At 42.9% G+C, this 22,753-nt stretch overlaps 1 protein-coding gene and 1 long non-coding RNA gene across 4 annotated transcripts; one reads left to right on the top strand and one right to left on the bottom strand.

The window, feature by feature from the left end:
* Window positions 1-861: 861 nt before the first annotated feature.
* LOC129813114 (uncharacterized) lies at window positions 862-1,977 on the bottom strand. Its single transcript, XR_008753115.1, has 2 exons — window positions 1,668-1,977; window positions 862-1,490 (listed from the first exon to the last, which is right to left on the bottom strand). It is a non-coding gene; the product is annotated as an uncharacterized LOC129813114 (long non-coding RNA).
* A 63-nt stretch (window positions 1,978-2,040) lies between these two features.
* Window positions 2,041-21,511, top strand: LOC129813112 (striatin-3-like). 3 transcript variants are annotated; one of them, XM_055865304.1, is made up of 16 exons: window positions 2,041-2,500; window positions 9,829-9,932; window positions 10,120-10,193; window positions 10,305-10,383; window positions 10,660-10,836; window positions 11,116-11,251; window positions 11,690-11,831; window positions 14,616-14,752; window positions 17,792-17,967; window positions 18,105-18,152; window positions 18,305-18,426; window positions 18,648-18,815; window positions 18,981-19,121; window positions 19,393-19,500; window positions 19,620-19,706; window positions 19,850-21,511. In XM_055865304.1, the coding sequence occupies exons 1-16, from the start codon at window positions 2,252-2,254 to the stop codon at window positions 20,017-20,019; spliced, it is 2,118 nt and encodes a 705-aa protein (XP_055721279.1). In that variant the 5' UTR covers window positions 2,041-2,251; the 3' UTR covers window positions 20,020-21,511. The 3 variants fall into 3 exon arrangements, with proteins under 3 accessions (XP_055721279.1, XP_055721278.1, XP_055721280.1); XM_055865303.1 differs by having other exon boundaries at window positions 10,302-10,383; XM_055865305.1 differs by lacking the exon at window positions 2,041-2,500 and adding an exon at window positions 2,899-2,995 and having other exon boundaries at window positions 10,302-10,383.
* Window positions 21,512-22,753: the final 1,242 nt, after the last annotated feature.

Below are 22,753 nucleotides of genomic sequence, written 5' to 3'. Positions count from 1 at the left end.
TCCCACACCATGAATCATGAATACTCTCAATAATCTCAACCTTAATCTGATAACACTATTATTACACATAACAGTGAAATTATGAACTCTCACCTCAGTGTCACTGATATTAACAACTATGAAGAGAGCAGCATACTGTCGATATACTAGTTTGAAGTCCATAAAAGGGGCACTAGATAGAAAATAATAGTTACTTGGATGTTTGAATAGCAGAATGAGTTCTGTGTCACCTGTATAAAATGCATGTGGACTGGCAGTGGCAAACTAACTCAGCATTTATTTTTTTTATTTCACCTTTATTTAACCAGGTAGGCTAGTTGAGAACAAGTTCTCATTTGCAACTGCGACCTGGCCAAGATAAAGCATAGCAGTGTGAACAGACAACAACACAGAGTTACACATGGAGTAAACAATAAACAAGTCAATAACATGGTAGAAAAAAGAGAATCTATATACAATGTGTGCAAAAGGCATGAGGAGGTAGGCAATAAATTGAATAATTAAAATTTAGCAGATTAACACTGGAGTGATAAATCATCAGATGATCATGTGCAAGTAGAGATACTGGTGTGCAAAAGAGCAGAAAAGTAAATAAATAAAAGCAGTATGGGGGGTGAGGTAGGTAAATTGGGTGGGCTATATACCGATGGACTATGTACAGCTGCAGCGATCGGTTAGCTGCTCAGATAGCAGATGTTTAAAGTTGTTGAGGGAGATAAAAGTCTCCAACTTCAGAGATTTTTGCAATTTGAATGGCATAACCAAAATTATAAATTAAAAGGATGGATGTAGGTTATTGAACTTGTTGATAAATCGTTTACTGTTGACAGGAGAACAAGAGGAGACAATAGGACGAGGTGGATAATTTTATAATAAGGCCGTTTAATTACATGTAAAGATATCTTAGTAAAATCTTGCAGCAAGGCTCTTTCTGTCTGATTCTTATGGAACCGTCCGGAAAAGAGGGTAGTTTCAACAGTTGTACAGTTTTATATAGACAACAAGCAAAGTAGGTTGATCTGCGAGTCTGGCCTTCCGATTGGTCGATCTGGGTCTTGGGTAGTCCTGAACAGGCCTGGTGTCCACGTTCCATTGGTTCCTGAGATAGTTCTTTGTCTTGAGCTCCAACCATGAGTTGTGTGTGTGTCTGTGGTTATCATAGGGGAGGGGAATTATGTGTGTCTGTAGTTGGTGTCTTAATAAGTCCAGCATATGTCCAAGAGAAATGAGGAGTATGTGTATTTTGTATAAAAGATGACTTATGTATAAAAGATGACTTATGTTGAAATGTAGTTATTACTAATTTCCAGTCTCTATTACAATTTCTTACAAACTGGATTTCTTTCTGTTCTGTATTGTCTCGTCCATGCCCCTGTCAGCAGTTATGTACATCTTCTCACTGTTGTGTCCTACCCCTGAAAGGCAGGTCTGGCCCTGCTTGTTCACCATCAGGAGGAACTTGATTCTGGTGACCTCCTAGTCCAGTGTATCTGCAAAAAAGGAAGGAATAATATAAATAGCAAATCATGCATAAAGTCTTTACGTAATACTATTTTGTGTTAATGCATCTGTAACCGAACAGTTATATCCAATTCAGCAAAGTCAGGACGACTATGGCCAAGCTTTAAATGCATTCAGTCAAGCTTGAATACTATTAGGCTACTCACCCTAAACCAACAACGTTTCAGATGCAAGTCAGACCTTGATGAGTCTGACAAGATACATATAAACAATATACTCAGGAACACTCAACAATGAGCAGAGAGAGGTCCATGGTGCTGGAAAGAAGGCTCCCTGAGAGTCCCAGGCCTGCCATGCAAACACCTGATTGTTCGTTTTGTATCAAGATATATTTTTCTAATCATTTTTATATTATTTCCCTGGTTCACATTATTTGTCTGTGGTGTAACTGTACTAACGGCACACATGCCCATGCTCCTGTATTTGGATCATTGAGCTGCTTTGGATGACAGGAAAAAATAAAAAGGTGAGCATGTCCCATCATGCAGTGCGGGCAAATTCTTCCTCACCCCCGCAGTAAGTAGAATAGACTCATATCCAAGGATCGGACTAATGGCGGTCGTTAAATCAGTACACTGAGAGCAAGTTTAAAACATAGCCCTGTCTCACTACAGTCGCCGAGGAATTTCAGGGAAAGGTATCGTCAAATCCATACGGGAATAGTGAACTGAAAGGGGGAGGGGGGCGAATTCAAGCAGCAAATTGTGCTGGGACTTTCCTCTTCTTAAAAATGGATGAACACCCCGGCGGAGGAGGAGTTGGAATGGCCGCCCCAAGACCTCAGCAACAACCGCAGGGGAATAATAACGCTAATCCCCAAATCGGTGGTGGAGGTGGCTCAGGGATGGGGCAGCAGCATGACGAGATGCCACGGCCACAGCAGTATACCATCCCCGGTATTCTACATTATATCCAGCACGAATGGGCCAGATTCGAAATGGAGAGAGCTCATTGGGAAGTGGAAAGGGCCGAACTTCAGGTAGCAAGCTAACTTGGTTAACGTTACCTTAGCTAGTTAAATAAACATTATATTGAGCAACAATGCATTTTGCCTGGATAGTGTGCAACATTTGTTTTACACCCTTTGCATACAGTGGCCATGCTTCGATAGATAAACGTCTACTGTAGTTTGTCCGCCCAACTTGATTATGTTAGTTATCAAATACCACCACCAGCTAGCTAGTCACGGATAACAGGTAACGTTAAATAGCTAACGTTAGCTTAGCACACAGCAGGATGGCAAGCTTTGTCACTCTTTTTTTACAGTGGAACATCATCAGGTTGATGTGTTTGCAATGTCTTACACGTGATTTTATTAATAATGTTAACTCTTGTTGTTGTGGTATTCCAATTTAGAGTCGTTGAACTACAGAATGATCTAATCAAACCACTGACAGTCAACTAATCTCCGAGACTAGGAGCCATTTTGGTTTGGTCATTATGGCGACGACTTGGCTGGGTCTTCTTGAATCACGTTAAGTAACCATCGATCTTGAATAGGAATAAATCCCATTTTATTGATCATATCAGTAGTGCAATATTTTTAACAAATATATTTTTTAAAGTTTATTTCAAACAAATCGAAAATCCCATAGTCTGATGCCAGTCAGATGGCTCGTGCCTGTTGTTAGCAAGCTAACGTCAACAAAGCTAGCTAGCTGTCAAGGCCCCACACAGTCTGACAGTGGCTATGCACTTTACGATCGAACGGTAAAAAAACAAACATCTGTGGCTTTAGACTTAGCTAGTTCGCTATCTAGCTACATTACTTTTATAGTTGTTTGTTTCACGGATGCCATCGGCTAGGAATTATTAATTATTTTTGTGCGTATTTTTTACATTTTGCACGGTTTTGTTATAACAAGTTTATGACATCAGCTAAGTGATAATTCTGTCTTGCAGAATGCAGAGATTGAAGGGAATGTTGGTTCAGTTTTATGATTGTAATAATAATGAATGTGGAAGTGTTGAAATTCCTGGGACAGAGAGTAGAGTACTGCTTTGTTTGAACACAACCCAGGCCAGGTGAGGTGGAGGCAGACTTTACTGACTTGCTCAGTGACACATGCCTTCAGCATGACTCACCAGTCAAGAGACTGAAATGGATAGAAAGCAGGACAGTCTTCCGCATCCCTGTAGTGCTCTGTGTATTTCCCCTCAGGACTAGTGAAGTGACAAAACTACATGTTATGACCCTGTAATTGGGTGCCTCACTAGATGACCGAAAAACGAGCCCGATTTAGGGCACTGCATGTGCTTCTACATCTGCATTGTTTGGGGTTTTAGGCTGGGTTTCTGTACAGAACTTTGAGATATCAGCTGATGTAAGAAGGGCTATAATAAATACATTTGATTTGATTAAGGGTTTATGTCTTAGGTATTTTTATATATTTTTTTACATTTCACTTAGTCCGTATTTGAAGTGCAATATGATAGATAATTGTCTTGTCAACATAAAGTAGTAGCCTATGACCTGCCTAATTTGGCAGAACCATATGCTGTTATATTGTTAAACTTTTTATTGATAAAACAATATGAATCAGTGTATGCTTTCTGAACTTCTGTCTTGGTCACATTATTTAAATTTTAAATTATTGAAGCAAGCTCACAGCCTAGATTATTTTGGTCAGCTGAACCTTTCCTATTGTTTGAGTTGCTTTGCGGTCCAGCCACAAGCAGTTAGCTTTGTTAGCACAAATCACTTCAATGTCCACAGCAGTCGCATCAGGCCTGGAAGTATCTGGGTTAAATCAGGCTTTATAGGTCACTGAGACATCCAGGGCATATTATGAACCATTCTTATGTGCTCTGTTCTTCCTTTGCCCTGACTGTAGAAGACAGGCAGGCAGACAGACAGAGAAATGGTAGACTGACAGGGCCCTTTCTATTCAGAATCTGTCTTGGAAATAAAATGTTTATTAACACACAGACACAGTGATTGTTCTATCTGGGTTTTATTTTTGATATGTTGATGCTGAGTATTTAAACACCACAATGAAGGTTTGACAGGATTATGTTATCCAACTGATAACATGCTGTTCTCTCTTGATGAAATTGAAATCACTAACTCAATGTAGGCCTATATTCATACCTTAGTACACTGACTGCACACACAGAAATAATTTATTATTCACGCCATTCTTTCATTGTGCTTGATTTGGTGGGTGATGTATTTTTCCACTGGGCGCAGGTGTTTCCTCAGGATGTGTATGTTGGTGCACAATTATGTCAGCACTCTATCCTTAAAGCATCAGTGTTAATTAGTAGTACACTGCCATTTACTTCCACAGTTCTTTCTTGGTTATACATAACATCTATAAGTAGACACGCTGAAAATAGCTGTTCTACTTAATGGACTACCTCGGTTCTAAAAACTGTGCAAACTGTGTGTATGCATTTGACAGTTTCAGTCTTGTCTGATAATAAGGTATTATTTTTAGGCCAGCGTTGTGAAACCTAGATAGTTGAAAATATGAGTTCACTGACTTATGTTTATTCGTTGTTTATTGAAGCAAGATGGCTTTTATACACAAAAACACAAACAAGTAGACAGACAGGCGAATCCAAAATACAGCCCTAAATGTATCCAAATGTGTGAATAGGCCTAAGCGGTGTTCCTTTGCAGTGAAGTGGTAGGTATATGATACGTTGGGGACAACAAAGCTCCAAAAGGCGGCAATGTCTATTCCTGTTCCAATACAGCCCATTCCTTTGTCAGTATGTTAACTTGGGTCTGTGAGCTCACGCTGTGTCCCCAGTCTGACCATTACACATCTCAACGCTGTGACCTCACACATACATAGCAGCTAGGCCTATACTGGCTTTGCTAGCTGCACTGGGATTGGTTTGAGGTGGTATCTGAAGTGTGGTCCTTCGGGCAGGGGGGATTCCCAAAGTGGTTTTAGCAGTAGTGCTGTAACATTTAAACTATGATTATAGTTGAGATTTGATCTCTGATTAGTGTACTGTATTTGTAACTATGTCTGCCATGCTCCTATCAGGGATATTGAAAAGTGAGGTTAACAAATTGACTAATTAGTATGCCCTCTTAGATTTGAGCTGTATATTAAATCTACACATACAGTGATATTTCTTTGAAGGTTGTAGCCAGCTGTATCTGCAGAGCTAGTAGCATGCTTGTGTAACAGACTACTCTGTCCCCTGGCTGTTGAGTTGGTTCCAGTGTGTACACAGCTGTTCGTTCAGCTGAAACCTTCCTTCTCCCTCTAGCTAACATTGACTGGCCAGACCTCCCATGCTTTTGGTAATAGCAAGACGTTCATTTGGCCCTTGGACTTGCTTACCAAGAAAGCAGGCAAAAGGAAGAGAATATCGTACACAAAATATTACTGTTCTGTTTAAGAGACCTGATCTCAGTCGACTGAAGTGAATCCTATTGTTAAAATTGACCCCAGTTCTCCCATGTTTTCCTGTAGAGAGTTACATCTCCTTCTTTCCTTGAATGTGGACTTATGTCTTATCTTATTACTGTGAGGGAGTGACTAGACCAGGTGAGTCAATGGTTCAGATCCGCCATAGTGTTTTCTTTGCTGGTATGGTCTAATACCAGAGCAAAGGAACTGTTATGTAAGCTAGCCGGTGGCCCAAGATGTGGAGTCACTATGTCAGAGCCAGGGCACCACACTTTCTCAGTCTCCATGACTACGGAATGGAAATCGGTCTCCGGTTTACCTGTCAATTTACAACTGGGTCGCTATGGGAACCATGACACCCAAACAGTCAAGAGAGGGGTTTTTAGGGGCAGCTGTCTAATATTCTATATAGGTGCAGGAGCTCAAGCAGTAGAACATTTGAAGTGCTGGTACTCTGCTTCCATGAGCTCCTGCCCAAGTCGAGCACTGCCCCTACAGTCAAGGGGCGGCTGACTAAAAATACCCCATGCCTGCTACCCTTTAAATGGCATTGGGTTTCACAGCTGCTCAGTACTCCCTAGCAGTACAGAGTTGAGCAGGAGAAGAGGGCCAGCTAAATAGTTCTGTATGAACTGAACACGCCTACAGGGGTGATGGTGCTAGAGAGGCCTGTGTTACAACCTGGGCCTGCTGATCTGAGGATAGTCAGACACACTGCTAATTGCAGTCCTACCCTGACCCGCCAGGTCTATACCAAGGTTCCCCCAATTCATCTGTGCCTTATAGCTTTTTGTTCGTTTTTTTTATTTTTTTTATTTTTTTTATTTTTAAATAAATTTTATCCCCTTTTCTCCCCAATTTTCGTGGTATCCAATCGCTAGTAATTACTATCTTGTCTCATCGCTACAACTCCCGTACGGGCTCGGGAGAGACGAAGGTCGAAAGCCATTCGTCCTCCGAGGCACAACCCAACCAAGCCGCACTGGTTCTTTAACACAGCGCGCCTCCAACCCGGAAGCCAGCCGCACCAATGTGTCGGAGGAAACACCGTGCACCTGGCCCCCTTGGTTAGCGGGCACTGCGCCCAGCCCGCCACAGGAGTCGCTGGAGCGCGATGAGACAAGGAAATCCCTACCGGCCAAACCCTCCCTAACCCGGACGACGCTAGCCCAGTTGTGCGTCGCCCCACGGACCTCCCGGTCGCGGCCGGCTGCGACAGAGCCTGGGGGCGAACCCAGAGACTCTGGTGGCGCAGTTAGCACCTAGACCACTGTGCCACCCGGGAGGCCCCAGCTTTTTGTTAGTTTAGCTCTATTTTTGCATCCACAGTGACTCTTAGAGAGAAATTTAAAATGTCTAAGGTCAATGTTGTACAGCCGTGGTCACCAACCGTTTGATCACAAACAACTGGTTGATCTCTAAATCAAATTTCAATAGTCAAATGCACCAAATACAACAGGTGTAGACCTTAAAGTGAAATGCTTACTTATGAGCCCCTAACCAACAATGCCGTTTTAAAAAATATATACGAATAAGAAATAAAAGTAACAAGAACTTAAAGAACAGCAGTAAAATAACAATAGCGAGACTATATACAGGGGGGGTACAGAGTCAATGTGCGGTGGCACTGGTTAGTCGAGGTAACATGTAGGTAGAGTTATTAAAGTTGATAACAACAGAGAGTAGCAGCGGTGTTAAAGGGGTGGGGCAATGCAAATAGTCTGGGTAGGCGTTTGATTAGATGTTCAGGAGTCTTATGTTTTGGGGGTAGAAGCTGTTTAGAAGCCTCTTGGACCTAGACTTGGCACTTTGGTACCGCTTGCCGTGCGGTAGCAGAGAGAACAGTCTGACTAGGGTGGCTGGAGTCTTTGAAAATGTTTAGAGCCTTCCTGTGACACCGCCTGGTAAAGAGGTCCTGGATGGCAGGAGGCTTGGCCCCAGTGATGTACTGTGCCGTTCGCACTACCCTCTGTAGTGCCTTGCGGTCGGAGGCTGAGCAGTTGCCATACCAGGCAGTGACGCAACCAATCAGGATGCTCTCGATGGTGCAGCTGTCGAACATTTTGAGGATCTGAGGACCTATGCCAAATCTTTTGTCTCCTAAGGGGGAATAGGTTTTGTTGTGCCATCTTCACAACAGTCCACAATCATCTCCTTTGTCTTGAACACGTTGAGGGAGAGACAAAGGAGATGATTGTGGACTACAGGAAAAAGACGACAGAGCACGCCCCCATTCTCATCGGCGGGGCTGTAGTGGAGCAGGTTGAGAGCTTCAAGTTCCTTGGTGTCCACTTCACCAATAAACTAACATGGTTCAAGGCATTCCTAGTCCATCACCAAACATTTCTGTTGAAAAGCCACTGATAAAAGCATAAAGGCTTGCTCTTCTTTTTTCTTTGTTTTGTGTGGTTGGTGGTAGATGCACTTAATTCAGAAGCCCTGTGCACCGGGTAAGCAAAGTGTTCCTGTTTTTAACCATTTTAATTTGTCTCCGCCTACCCGGTGGACCAGGAGATCTGTGGCTAAGTCCAGTGCACTTACTGCGCTGGCCAATCGGATAGGACAAATCACTGTGCCTACCTTCAGCTTCCATGACCCCGGCCACAGCAAAGTTTTTTAGTAGCCTACGTGAGATTTCATAACATTTTAAACCATGACCAGTGAGAGACTGTCAAAGAATGCAGCAAAGAGCTGATGTTTGTATGAGTTTATGTTAAGTTTTATTCAGCACTGTCAATAGTTCTTATTAAACACAATTACAAAACATTAAATGCACTTCTCTACTTCCACTCGCGCTGCAGCTGCAATGAGTGAGTAGCCAAGTGTATCGATAGCCCTGCGTTTTTGTTATTAGCTATTTTAATAACGAGGAGTATTTCACTTTCTCTAGTCATAGAAACAACATGAATTTGTGCTGAGGCAGATGCTGTGCCACTTGAGGTTCGTCATCAGGTGGAAGACTGTCTCTCCTCTCTCTGGTCAATCACCGGTGGAAATGAAGGAGAGCGCAGGGACTGAGGCAGACCCTTTGCTGCTCTCCATCTGCCGTGACTATTGCCATGTTAAAAACAACTGGGAACTCAAATATCCGACTTCAGTGTGTTCAAGACAACTGGGAACTCGGAAAAAACTAGATCCGACTGGGAATTTTTTGGGAAACTGTAATCCAACTTGAAACCTCTGGCATCTTTCGAGAGCTCCGACTTTCGACCTGAAGTTCACTGAAGTCATTTATCTTTGACCTCGATTTTTCCCAGAGTTCCCTGTTGGCTTGACCGCACCATGACCATCAGCCATCAGTCCAGTAAAAAAAATTAAAAAGTTAGTTATTTCAAATTATGCTAAGCTGTGCCTCACAAGTGCTTCACCAACTGATCTATTTTGTTATCAAAGCTCGAGTTTTGATATATAATGTGGTCTGAGAAGAACAATATTTGCAGGCCAGGCATATAGCCAATATGCTGTGATAATGTATTAGGCCTACTGCACAAACCTCATTCCTACAGAACTGTTATTAGGTTAATGTCATATATTTTTTAAAGTCATGTAGATCTCTGCTTGCTTTTTTGACTGCGAAAGTGATCTTGACTCAGAAAAGGTTAGTGACCACTGTTGTACAGGGTCCCTAGCTGGAATAGTAAGCCCCTACATGTGGGTTGTTTGTGTGAATAATTCAAGTTGAATTTAATACAAAGATTTGATGGATTAATTTTTTGAATGGAATATGAGGACAAGAGGAAGAGTGGTAGTACTAGGTGATGAAGTTGTTGCTGCCTCTGGAAACAGATCTGATGTTAAATAATTCAGTAGTGTTTGATACACCACAAAATATTACTTTTAATGTGTAGTGCTATCAAAGTTGAGAATATAATGTTGACTTTATCGGCAGACGCTAAACGTATTTCTTATTTTTTTCTTCTCTTGTTTCTTTCAGGCTCGAATAGCATTCCTACAAGGAGAAAGGAAGGGTCAAGAAAATTTAAAGAATGATCTAGTTCGAAGAATAAAGATGTTAGAATATGCATTAAAGCAAGAAAGGTGAGTCTATACCTATTACCTAATCACTTTTTACATGAGTCCATGTAAGGCCCATTTCAATCTTCGTCTCATTTACCTCAATGCCTGACATTTATACATTGCCTGTAAATGTTGTGCATAACTGCAAAGTATGCTTTATTATCTCGCCACATGTACTAATCTCTTTACTTTGTCTTTACACTACTAGAGCAAAATACCACAAATTAAAATATGGAACAGAATTAAATCAAGGTGAAGTTAAGATGCCCAGCTTTGAATCAGGTACGGACCTCCTCTGAACTGCAATAAAACATAATGATGACAAATATAATATGTTGACATACAGCTAGCTATACAGCAGTTTCATTAACGTTTCTATTGTGTTTACAGAAGATACCAAAGACACAGAGGTCCCTGCTCTACCTCAGAATAGTCAGCTGACGTGGAAACAGGGCAGACAACTCCTCAGACAGTGAGTACTCTACAGACAGCACACACGGTTTACAGGGCCTCTCATGCAGCTAACACGCTTACTTATTGATCAAGATGAATTCCCATCCGGGCCTGCATCTCAGAATAGGAGTGCTGATCTAGGATAAGGTCCAACTTGTCTCATCTTATTCCTTATGATCTAAAAGGTCAAACTGATCCTACAGCAGCACTCCAACTCTGAGACGCTTTAGGAATACGTGCCCAGGTTTACTTAGTTAGCTAAGTCATTTTTATGTGTAATTTTCTGTCCCAACAGATATCTTCAGGAAGTAGGTTACACGGACACAATACTAGATGTGCGGTCTCAGAGAGTGCGTTCGTTACTGGGCCTGTCCAGCTCAGAGCAGAATGGCTCCGTGGAAAACAGGAACCTGGATCAGATCCTCAATGGAGGGGAGTCTCCAGCCAAACGAAAGGGACACGATATGAAAAGGTAGGTAGGTAGGCCTCATCTGATCATGCATACTGCCACTGACTTCAGTGACTGTCTGAAGGAATTGGTGTTATCCAACTGACACAATGTTGTTCACTTTTCCTGGCGACTTCCCAGATAGCAGATTTCTGATTGATTCTGTACATTCTGCCTCTGTGCTCAGAACCGTCTGCTCTGAATAGCATTAGATGCATCATCCAGACCTGTGCCATGTATGTGAATAATCAAATCATCCACAGTGATGAATTGCTCTAAATAGTTTTCTACCTGTTTTACTAGGAATCCAGGAGATGTTCTGGAAACATTTAACTTCTTAGAAAACGCAGAGGACAGTGATGAAGATGATGATGAGGAAGGAGACCTGATGGAGGATATAGACAGTGGCAAACACACAATAAAAAAGCATAAGATAAAGGTGAAAACCTCTTTGCTACAGATGATTACATCTGGTCATAAGTGAAAAGACCATTCCTAATGCTGTTCTAAATGTACTGCCGCTGTCATCACTGTGTAAATGGTTGTAATAATGGCTTACTAAGACCAAAGCGGTGTTCTTGACACCAGACTAGTTTCTTCAGACCTGATTCTAAATGTTGATATTCATCAAGAGAGAACCTTTAAATGCCTGCTGTGTTAAAGAAGTCAACACAATTACATTGGTACAAGAGCATATGGAACGAACATACCAAGCACTAGTCTCCTAAAATCGAATATGGAAAATAGAAGTATTGTAAAATATACAATACTTGTAATATAAAAGTAAGTTAAAAAAAAACTTTTAATACAATTATTGTATTAACTCTATATCTTATAATCCCACTGTGCCAGACCTGACTGTTTGTCCTCTGTCCAGGTTGGGAACGAGGGCCTGGCCTCTGACCTTCCAGATGACCCCGACACAGAGGAGGCTCTGAAGGAGTTTGACTTCCTGGTGAATTCTGAGGATGGAGAGGGAGCGGGGGAGGCCCGGAGTTCAGGGGACGGGACCGAATGGGGTAAGAGGATATCAGATACCTATCTCACTAGCTGCTGAGAGCTAACTTATAGATGTAAAGTCCTCTGTTTAGTGGACCTGCATGGTTCTGGTACCGTTTCTGACCGTCATTTTCAATAATAAAATATGTGGACAGAGTAGATCGAAATGCCTTGCATTGAGCGATAGCCCTTGTTCCCACTGACAGAGTATGTTTTCTGAGCCTGTGTGGAATAGGATGTGAAATCTGAAAGCACTTGAAGCTGGGATGTCCCTCCTACCATTTCATTGCTCTTCTGACCGTCCATCAAGTCCTGGCTGAAGACAGCCACTGACATGTCTGCAATCATTACATTGTTGCACAGCAGGAGAGAGTGGTTTCATCATGGTTGCACATTCAGGGATCAATTTATAGCCATTCATCTACAATAATTAATCGATTTAAAAAAAAATCTATATAACACTTTGTTTGTAATAGATGGATAATATTAATATGAGATGAAAGGCAAGTTCCTAAGAAGTTCAGGAAGCTAGAACTCGGTGAGATTTTCACAGCAATAGCGGTGATCAAGTGAGACCTTCAGAAAGTATGCCTATTTTCTCTAACACTAAACATACAAATGTGTATTTTACAGTTATACGGAAGGTTAGTCGTTTTATCATTTGATAATGCTATATTTTGAAAGCATGTATCATTTCAAGTCTTATTCATACAGTTTAGTTGAATAGGAAATACATCAATACTGTATTTCATATTTCTATCATTTGTACTGTGTACATGAGCTTGTGTCCTCAGAAGTGACTACACCTCAGCAATTTATAACAATTTTTACAGGACAGGTGAGATTATAACCTTTCTTGGAGTATGCAGCATTACTAATTATTGTTTATGGCCCTCATGATAAATAATAACTTTTGGGGATTATGTAGATGACATTTAGTTGCATTAAACTCCCTGGAGTCGTTTGCTGCACCGGTGCGTCAGTCTAAATTACATAACAAAAATAACCCCATCAAAATCTGTCCGTTTAAACTAGAGATCTCAGATATTTTTGCCGCGGATGTGTCTCAATCCACCGCATCCGGCGGTGTTGCACTTCTGCATCTGTTGTAAAAGGTGGCAGAGCCAAAGAGGTGTTTGTCACACCATGAGATATCCCAGAAATCGCTATTCTTAAGAAAATGTCTGTAGTGTAAGTACGGTTTGACGTACAAGCTAATGGGAACCCACTGTGGAAGAGGAGATTCTCACGAACACATGTTTTGCTCTCCGACCTCCACAAGTGTCACGGAACTTGTCTGAAGGTAACCAGTACAAGTTTTAAAAAACGAATGGAAGTATGAAGGTAGTTTTGTGCATACCCCAAAAAAGGGTTAAATGTCTGTTTAAAAAAAAAGTTAAACCAATTTTTTAAATCCTAGATGTTTCTTATGAAGTATTTTTTGATTGTCCTTTTTGCCATGTATGAATGTGTTATTAAATCCCTTTCTATGGGCTTTATTAGTAAAGGCCAAAATGTAAATATATATTTTTTTTTATACCTAAAGGGGTCCTAAAATTCCAAATCAAATAGCCTAATCATACATAGTATGGCCATTTTTTTTAAACAATTCCATATGTCAGCTTAGCACCCCTCTCCCCCAACTTCTCAGACTCTAAAGAATTTACTGGTTATACCCCATTTTGCACCATGTCCATTTGGCATAAATGCGCCAAGTCTAATTTGTTAGCCAATATGGGTGTTTGGTAGGAGATCTGTGGACTGTGTGCGTGTGTTAGGTAGAGGATACATGTCTATGTGTGGGCCAGTGGTAGATAATAATTGAACTGGGGTGGGGGGTTATTCTAATCTGCATCAAGAAAGGCCCACCCTGTGGAATCTCAATTGCGCCAATGCTGCGTCAGCATTCTTCCTCACTTGTGCACAGGATATTCTGAGCCCTGCCACACACACCTCACTGCTGCTGCATGCCCTGTTCTAATCACAGACTCTAGGGTCAGTCACAGTACCCTCAGGCAGCACTTCTCTCAACATTACTCTCAGCACAACGCTTCACAGTGGCTGAGAGAAAGAGTTGCGTACAGAGCACCAGTCAGGCTCATTAGTCATGAAATGAACCCTGTTCTATACAGTGCTGGTCTATTTGTTTTAGTTTTGTGCAGGAGGCCTAACCTGTGTCATTGCTTCTCCTCATTAAAGCTGCAATATGTAACTTTTTGGGCGACCTGACCAAATTCACATAGAATTGTATGTTATAAATTTGTCATGCTCATTGATAGCAAGTCTAAGAAGCAGTAGGTCTGTTCTATGTGCGCTAGTTCTATGCTTCCGGTTTTTAGACGGGGTTAAGTTTAATTTTTGCACCTTTTCGGTTTTGTACATCAGCTGAAAATATCATATTTTGGGGCTATGGAAAATATATTTCATAGCGTTTTAGATGGTACAATAATTTCCTACACTATACTTGCTTGTTTTGTCACAAATTGAAATTAAGCAAACTATTAGAAGTTTAGCAATCAGGAAATGCACTATGCAGAAATTGTTTCATTGCACGCATCAACATTTTTTACTCAGTCTTTGACGTCTACCCTGGGGAATACTTAACTTTCTACTAGTGTTTAACATGGCAAGATAATATTTTCTGTCTAGCAGCTTAGTGTGCTGCAGTCTTTCCCATTTAGGTGAATGTTTTAGCACCCTGCTGAGAGGAGCTGAGCTCTTTGGTTACCAAGCATCTCTGTCTCTGTCTAGGTGTGGCCTGTATGGTGTTTAATAAAACCTCCTCCTCTCCGTCCTGTTCTTAGCCGAGCCCTTACCGTTTCCCTCAGGTGGGGGCAAGTCCTTTATCATGGGCTCTGATGACGTGTTGGAGAGTGTCCTGGGACTGGGAGACCTAGCTGACCTCACTGTCTCCAATGACGACGCCGACTACAGCTATGACGTAAGCACCACGATTCCCACCTGCCATCCTTGAACCCTGAACACCCCCCTGCCCCTCCCCACCCTCTCCTGAACACCCCCCTGCCCCTCCCCACCCTCTCCTGAACACCCCCCCTGGCCCTCCCCACCCTCTCCTGAACACCCCCCCTGCCCCTCCCCACCCTCTCCTGAACACCCCCCCTGCCCCTCCCCACCCTCTCCTGAACACCCCCCCTGCCCCTCCCCACCCTCTCCTGAACACCCCCCCTGCCCCTCCCCACCCTCTCCTGAACACCCCCCCTGCCCCTCCCCACCCTCTCCTGAACACCCCCCCTGCCCCTCCCCACCCTCTCCTGAACACCCCCCCTGCCCCTCCCCACCCTCTCCTGAACACCCCCCCTGCCCCTCCCCACCCTCTCCTGAACACCCCCCCTGCCCCTCCCCACCCTCTCCTGAACACCCCCCCTGCCCCTCCCCACCCTCTCCTGAATACCTCCCTGCCCCTCCCCACCCTCTCCTGAATACCTCCCTGCCCCTCCCCAAGCTCTCCTGAACACCCCCCCTGCCCCTCCCCACCCTCTCCTGAACACCTCCCTGCCCCTCCCCACCCTCTCCTGAACACCCCCCTGCCCCTCCCCACCCTCTCCTGAACACCCCCCTGCCCCTCCCCACCCTCTCCTGAACACCCCCCTGCCCCTCCCCACCCTCTCCTGAACACCCCCCTGCCCCTCCCCACCCTCTCCTGAACACCCCCCTGCCCCTCCCCACCCTCTCCTGAACACCCCCCTGCCCCTCCCCACCCTCTCCTGAACACCCCCCTGCCCCTCCCCACCCTCTCCTGAACACCCCCCTGCCCCTCCCCACCCTCTCCTGAACACCCCCCTGCCCCTCCCCATCCTCTCCTGAACACCTCCCTGCCCTTCTATATCCTCAATCACCCTTGAACCCCTCCCTTCTCTCTTTCTCATTTAATTCAATTAAATGTGCTTTATTGGCATGATGTAACAATGTACGTATTGCCAAAGCTTACTTTGGATATTTACAATATTAAGATAATAAGAATCCAAATTGTCAACAGGACAACAGTAACAACAATAATCTAGGGTCAAAATAACCAAACATCCAACAATAACAATAAACATACAGTAGAGGACATGTGCAAGTTGATTGGTCTGTCAGACACTGTCCCTCATCTTATGGCAGGCAGCAATGTAGTGCGCTGCCAACCCACAGCTCTCTGCGTCCTCCCCCAACAGGACGGGTAGCCTACTCTCATCAGAGAGGTCTTTGAAACCTTGAATCATTCCCTGAGATCTGGATTTTCTCTGAAAAATCCAATTTTAATGCTGCACGTATTGCCAGTATACATTTGATTTAATTATGTCATATGTTTTACCTCCTACACCACTTTCAGTAACTTTGTAGAACAGTCCTGTATGCCAAATGGAATCAAATGCTTTTTGGAAGTCGATAAAACAAGCAAATATTTTGGTATTATGTTTATCTATCAGGGTGTGTAGGGTGTAAATATGATCAGTTGTGTGATGTTTTGGTATAAATCCAATTTGGCTTTTACTCAAGACATTGTACTTATTAAGGAAGTTTAGAACTCTTACATTTATAATACTACAGAAAACCTCCCCCAGGTTACTGTTCACACAAATGCCTCTGTAATTGTTAGGGTCGAATTTGTCTTTGTTCTTAAAGATTGGGGTTATGAGTCCTTGATTCCAGATGTCAGGGAAATAACCTACACTCAGGATCAAATTAAACAGTTTTAATATAGCCAATTGAAATTTTGCACTAGTGAGTTTGAGCATCTCATTTAGGATGCCATCAGGGCCTGCATGCTTTTTTTTTTAAATTTGAGGGCCTGAAGTTTCTTATAGAGCTAGTCCGATTTTGATTGTCCTTTATAGCTTTTTCTAATCCATTCAACTTCTCATGAATTTGGCATTGCTCTGCATTTGTGTCAATTTGAACGGTGTTGTAGAGTGTTTTAAAATGGGTAGTCCATATGTCACCATTTTGTATCGCTAATTCCTCTTGTTTTGATTATTATTTTTTCAATTTTGCCATAAGTTTGTTTGGACTCCTCAATTAGTGTCAGCTGCTTGCTGTTGTACTGTGCCTTTTTGGTTCTGAGGTTACTTTTATTGTGTTTAAGTCTCACAGTAATGAAGGCGTAATTCACCATTATTTGGGTCTCTGTGCTTTTGGTTGCATAGTGTTCTAAGTTTTTTCCTTATACTTTTACAATCTGCATCGAACCAGTTTGTCATCTGTGGTCTTTTTTGTTTTGTTTTTTATCAATTTCAGTTGTGCTTCTTTTGCCGTTTGTGTGTGTGTGTGTGTGTGTGTGTGTATATACATATATGTATGTATGTTAGTTAATGTTTTTTACTGCTATATTGATGCCTTCTTTACTGTGAATGAATGTGGTATCCAGAAAGTTATCTAAGAGTGTTTGGATATTTTGGTTCCAGGTTGCTTTCTGGTATTCTTCTGTGCTGTTTTGGCCCCATCTGTATGAGTTTCTGATGTTCTACAGCTTACTGGGCTGTGAATGTGTGGTTGTTTCCATGTCTGTTCTTTTGAGGAACATCGTAATTTGGCTGTGATCAGACAGAGGTGTTAGTGGCTTGACAGTGAATGAGCTGAGAGAGAAAGGGTCAATGTCTGTGCTGTGGCCAATAGGTGAATCTTCCCAAAGAGTCCCCCGTAACCTACCATTGACACAGTACAGACCCAGGCTTCTACAGAGCTGCAACTTTTTCTGTCTTTTTCTCTCTCTCTCTTTCTCTTTCTTTTGCTCTCCTTTCTCTAATTTCTCTATCTCTCTCTATAACAAAGCGTTGAGAGGGGGAATGTTCTTGCTTTGATAGTTGGTCAGAATCATCACAAGTCATTAGGAAGTGGAGGGGCATACCGCCCTCCAGTAGTTCTAGTGCAGTCTATTCCCCCTTGCTAACTCACCACCAAGCTGTCTCCATTTTTCACTCCCCACTTGTTTAAAGTTGCCCTTCTCTTCTCCTCCCCTGTCCGGTCGATCTATTTTTAGCTGCCAGCCAATAAGGACACGTTCAGGAAAACGTGGAATCCCAAGTACACCCTGCGCAGCCACTTTGACGGGGTCAGGGCTCTGGCCTTCCATCCTGTAGAGCCTGTCCTGGTCACCGTGTCTGAGGACCACACCCTCAAACTGTGGAACCTGCAGAAGACTGTGCCCGCCAAAAAGTAAACACACACACACACACACACACACTTGTTTACATGGTTGGATTATCTTGTCATTATGGAATTATAGAATGTATCATTAGATTAAATGGGTCTGAAAACCCTTTTTAAGGAATTGTTTGTTTCCTCTTCTCTAGAAGTGCCTCTTTTGATGTGGAGCCTATTTACACGTTCAGAGCTCATGTGTAAGTATCTAATTACCAGAAGGTGCAGTGGTAAAGAAGACAACCTAATAGGATAAAGCTGTAATTAATCAATACAACTGTTTTGCATTTGGCTTTCTCTCACTGGTATAATAATGATGTAAATTATTAAAAGTCCCCTTTCCTCTTCTCAGGGGGCCTGTGCTGTCCCTGGCTATGAGTTCCAGTGGAGAGCAGTGTTACAGTGGAGGGATTGACCACACAATACAGTGCTGGAACATCCCCAGCTCCAACGTGGACCCTTATGACACCTACGGTAAGGTTGGCACATTTAGCATGGCCACTATTCTGTCTCTCCTCTGTGCCTTCACACATTGACCACAGTAACAGAAGTCAGGAATACTTTCATTCATCTGTCATATTATTGGAATTGACTAGTAGACTTTCTCTTCACTTTATTCCAATCACGTCATTGAGTAATCACGGAGCTGTTTTTCCACCCTTATTGAATGGGTATGACTGACCCTGTCCCCTCAGACCCCAGCGTCCTGGCTGGAACCTGGCTGGGCCACGCAGACGCCGTGTGGGGGCTGGCCTACAGCGGGATCAAGAACCGCCTGCTGTCCTGCTCTGCAGACGGAACCGTCAAGCTGTGGAACCCCCAGGAGAAGAACCCATGCATCAGCACTTACAATGCAGAGAAAGGTAGGAACACTGTGCACTTGAACTTCCCCAGTAGTGTGATGGAGAGCTTGTTATCCACACTGACATGACATTGGCACTTGTCTGTATGTCAAGTGACCACGGTCAGAGAGTACTGGTGTAAAAGCCTCTTTAACTGACAGGTGTCTCTGTCTGTGTGTTCGACAGAGCACGGCATCCCCACTGCGGTGGACTTCAACGGCTGTGACCCCGCCCACATGGTGGCGTCCTTCAACACGGGCAACGCTGTGATCTATGACCTGGAGACGTCACAGACCGCTGTGGTGTTCGCTGGTCAGGGGGAGAGCAGTAAGTCTACAATTTAGACTAGAACCCTAATCCTAACCTAGTGGAAACCCTAGCCTGGAGCCTTATTTAACATACTAGCGATGCTAACCCTACGCTCTGTGGTAGGACTGGGGAACCTTTAAATACTGCATTCTGCTATTTGTTGTTGTTCTCCTGTGACCGTGCTAGATATATGATATATCCTCCCAGAGAAGAAGTAAACACTTTTAACTGTCTTCATTCCAGATGGTGTATTAATAGTGAGTTGTGTTGACCCATCCTCTGTTTTCAGCTCTGTCTGCAGCCAACCACATCAACAAGGTAGTGAGTCACCCCACCCTGCCGGTCACCATCACGGCCCACGAGGACAGGAACATCAAGTTCTTTGACAATAAATCGGGTAAGTGGGCAGTAGGGGACACTGTTTAGCTAGTTACTCTCACTGTTACGTCTCTGTCTGCCATATCTCTTTATGGACTGTTGTCTGTCTGCCTGCCATATCTCTGTACTGTCGTGTAGGTAAAGTGATCCATGCGATGGTGGCCCACCTGGATGCCGTTACCAGCCTGGCTGTGGACCCCAACGGGATCTACCTGATGTCAGGAAGTAAGTACAAGCAACACTACTGCTCACTCGCACTGTAGCAAAATGTTTTGTGTGGACAAGAAAAGTCTTCTTTTTGAGTTCAGGTAGCTAGTACCTCTGTTTCGAAATGTTTTCTCCCTATTGAACACATTCCTCCTCCGTAGGCCACGACTGCTCTATCCGTCTGTGGAACCTGGACAGTAAGACCTGTGTGCAGGAGATCACTGCCCACCGCAAGAAGTCTGACGAGTCCATCTATGACGTTGCCTTCCACCCGTCTAAGGCATACATAGCAAGTGCCGGGGCCGACGCCCTGGCCAAAGTGTTTGTGTAGTTGACCTGTGCTGCTCTGCCAGGTTGAGTGGGTAGACACTGAGAGAGAGAATGGACTGCTTCACTGCCTTGTTTAACAAGAGTAGCATTTTATGACACTACATTGAAGCTGCCTCCCTCCACCCCCATCCATGTTGAACTCAACACTTGACAGAAACGAGGTGCCAAGGGGACTTATGCCAGGCGTGGTGGTGGAGAAGCGCCCAATCAGTTTTATCCTGTTTTCAAACTAAAACAACAACATTTACCTGTAATTTACTGTAAGTTTAAAAAGCTGGAGTAAAACAAACTAGTGTATGTAGTCTTTTTGACTGGGTTTGAGCTGAGCTAATATCGGTTCTGTCGGTATAGTTCAGTGGCCGAGGGACAATTGAGATTTCACCTTATTCATACTACAGGGCTGACCCCTCACCATACAGGGCTGACCCCTCACCATACAGGGCTGGCTCTGATATTTTATTTTCATCACGGTTCCAGTAACTATGGTGGATTTGTAACCAGTTCAGCTCGGTTTTGTTTGGCTTGCTAGTGTTGAAAGGGTATTTAACAGGACATGGCCACAGCCCCTGGTGGGCCGACTGGGGGACCCTGTGGCGTCAGTTCAGTTCACACTAAACATGAGTCAAGCGTGAAATATAGAGTCAGTCAACTTCACACTTTAGCATTAGTTTCATGACATTTTTGTGTAAAAAAAAAAAAAATCTAGTTTTTATAATCCTTTTTATATAAATAAAGTCTGTCATAACAGCACTGAAAATTATGTATAAAAAAAAAAGGGAATATTTATTCCCGGTCTGAACCCTCCGTCACAACTCATTATGTCCCCCACAACCATCATCTTACTGTTCCCCCGTCACTGAAAACACTCAGTGATCTCGCCCTTCCTAACCCAAGGATGTGATCTCTGACATTGCTTTTACCTGGCTTTGTCACATGAGTAAAGACTGTAGGACTAAAAGAAGCACAGTTCATGGCTTCCTGAGAGAGCGCTCTCTTTTCAAATAAACTGCATCATCCTATCACTATGTGATATTTTGTACACCTTACTGTATTTGAGTTTATTTATCACAGGTTATTAGACATCTTTATGCTATAAATCAGTGCTTTGAAGCAAGCATGGGGTGTAACCGTTTTATTTTTTAACATTTTGTTTTAAGTGATTGGAATAGCAAACAAGATTAATCACGACTCAGTCTTTTGTTTGATTGTACTTTTCTATTTTATCCTGCAAAACTATTTTATGTTCAAACATGCTACAATTTCTGGTGTAACTAAATGCTTTTGTTTGTGTAATGCATGATAAATACAATAAAGTATTTTTTCTAGTCTTCCAAAAAAAGGTTCTGGTCAGTTTGCGAGTTTTGATGAGTTTTGTAAGGTTTTTGATTTACAAACTATGAATCAGCAGATTTTAAAGATTGTACCACATAGCAAAATGAAACTGTTGAAAAATAATGTATATAAAATGTCTATAATAAATATTAAATGGTGTACCTGTACATAAAGTCTGTTTTTGTTTGTAATGCATGCAACCTTGTTTCGTTGGATTAATTGTGTTTGCAAGAAACAAAAATCTATTGAAAAGATGCATGAAAAATGGCTTTATTGAAAGAAATTATAGTAATAAATACAGAATATAGAATCATTCCATTCTCAATTTAAAAAAATCCCAAACCCCTTTACTTAAAGTACAGGTCAACATGCAAATGTACTGTAGGTATGATGTACAGTATACAAAATAAACTGGAAGCCATATCAAGCTGAGAAGTGATACCGGTTTATATTACAGTGTATTGTTGACGAGGCTGAAAGAGAAAGAATACCTTGCTCATCACTAACCGATCTATAGGTATATACACGCAAAAGAATGTAGACACCCCTTCAAATTAGTGGATTCGGCTATTTCAGCCACACCAGTTGCTGACTGGTGTATAAAATCAAGCAAACAGCCATGCAATCTGCATAGACAAACATTGGCAGTAGAATGACCTTACTGAAGAGCTGATTGACTTTCAGCATGGCACTGTAATAGGATGCCACCTTTCCAACAAGTCGGTTTGTAAAATTGCTGCCCTGGTCTACTGTAAGTGACGTTATTGTGAAGTGGAAGTGTCTAAGAGCAACAACGGCTCAGCCGCGAAGTGGTAGGCCACACAAGCTCACAGAACGGGACCACCGAGTGCTGTACCGTGTAAAAATCGTCTGTCCTCGGTTGCAACACTTACTACTGAGTTCCAAACTGCCTCTGGAATCAACGTCAGCACAAGACCTGTTCGTCGTGAGCTTCATGAAATGGGTTTCCATGGCCGAGCAAGACCACCATGCGCAATGGAGTGGTGTAAAGCTCACTGCCATTGGACTCTGGAGCAGTGGAAACGCGTTCTCTGGAGTGACATCACGCTTCACCATCTGGCAGTCTGACTTACTAATCTGGGTTTGGAGGATGCCAGGAGAACACTACCTGCCCCAATGAATGCACATATTCCTCTCATTCCTCTAGAATCCATTTCTTTTTTGAATGGGAAATACTATTGTACACTGGTTGTATAGTATCCACATCCATCATGTGGTACTATGTGTGTACTAACAATACAAGGCAGAAAGGACCTGTGTTAGTGCAGCATCCCAGGCACGCCATCTCTTTGATGGCTTACATCACATCTTTGGGTTGAGTGAAGTTAGTCAGGAAGAATTCTGTCCGAGGGGTGTCACTGGAAAGACGAGAGCACTGTACA

The sequence above is a fragment of the Salvelinus fontinalis genome, chromosome 16 (genome assembly GCF_029448725.1).
Source record: "Salvelinus fontinalis isolate EN_2023a chromosome 16, ASM2944872v1, whole genome shotgun sequence".
Lineage (NCBI taxonomy): Eukaryota > Metazoa > Chordata > Actinopteri > Salmoniformes > Salmonidae > Salvelinus > Salvelinus fontinalis.
The sequence above is the reverse complement of the archived record's forward strand: the minus strand, read 5'-3'. Positions and strand labels throughout refer to the sequence as shown.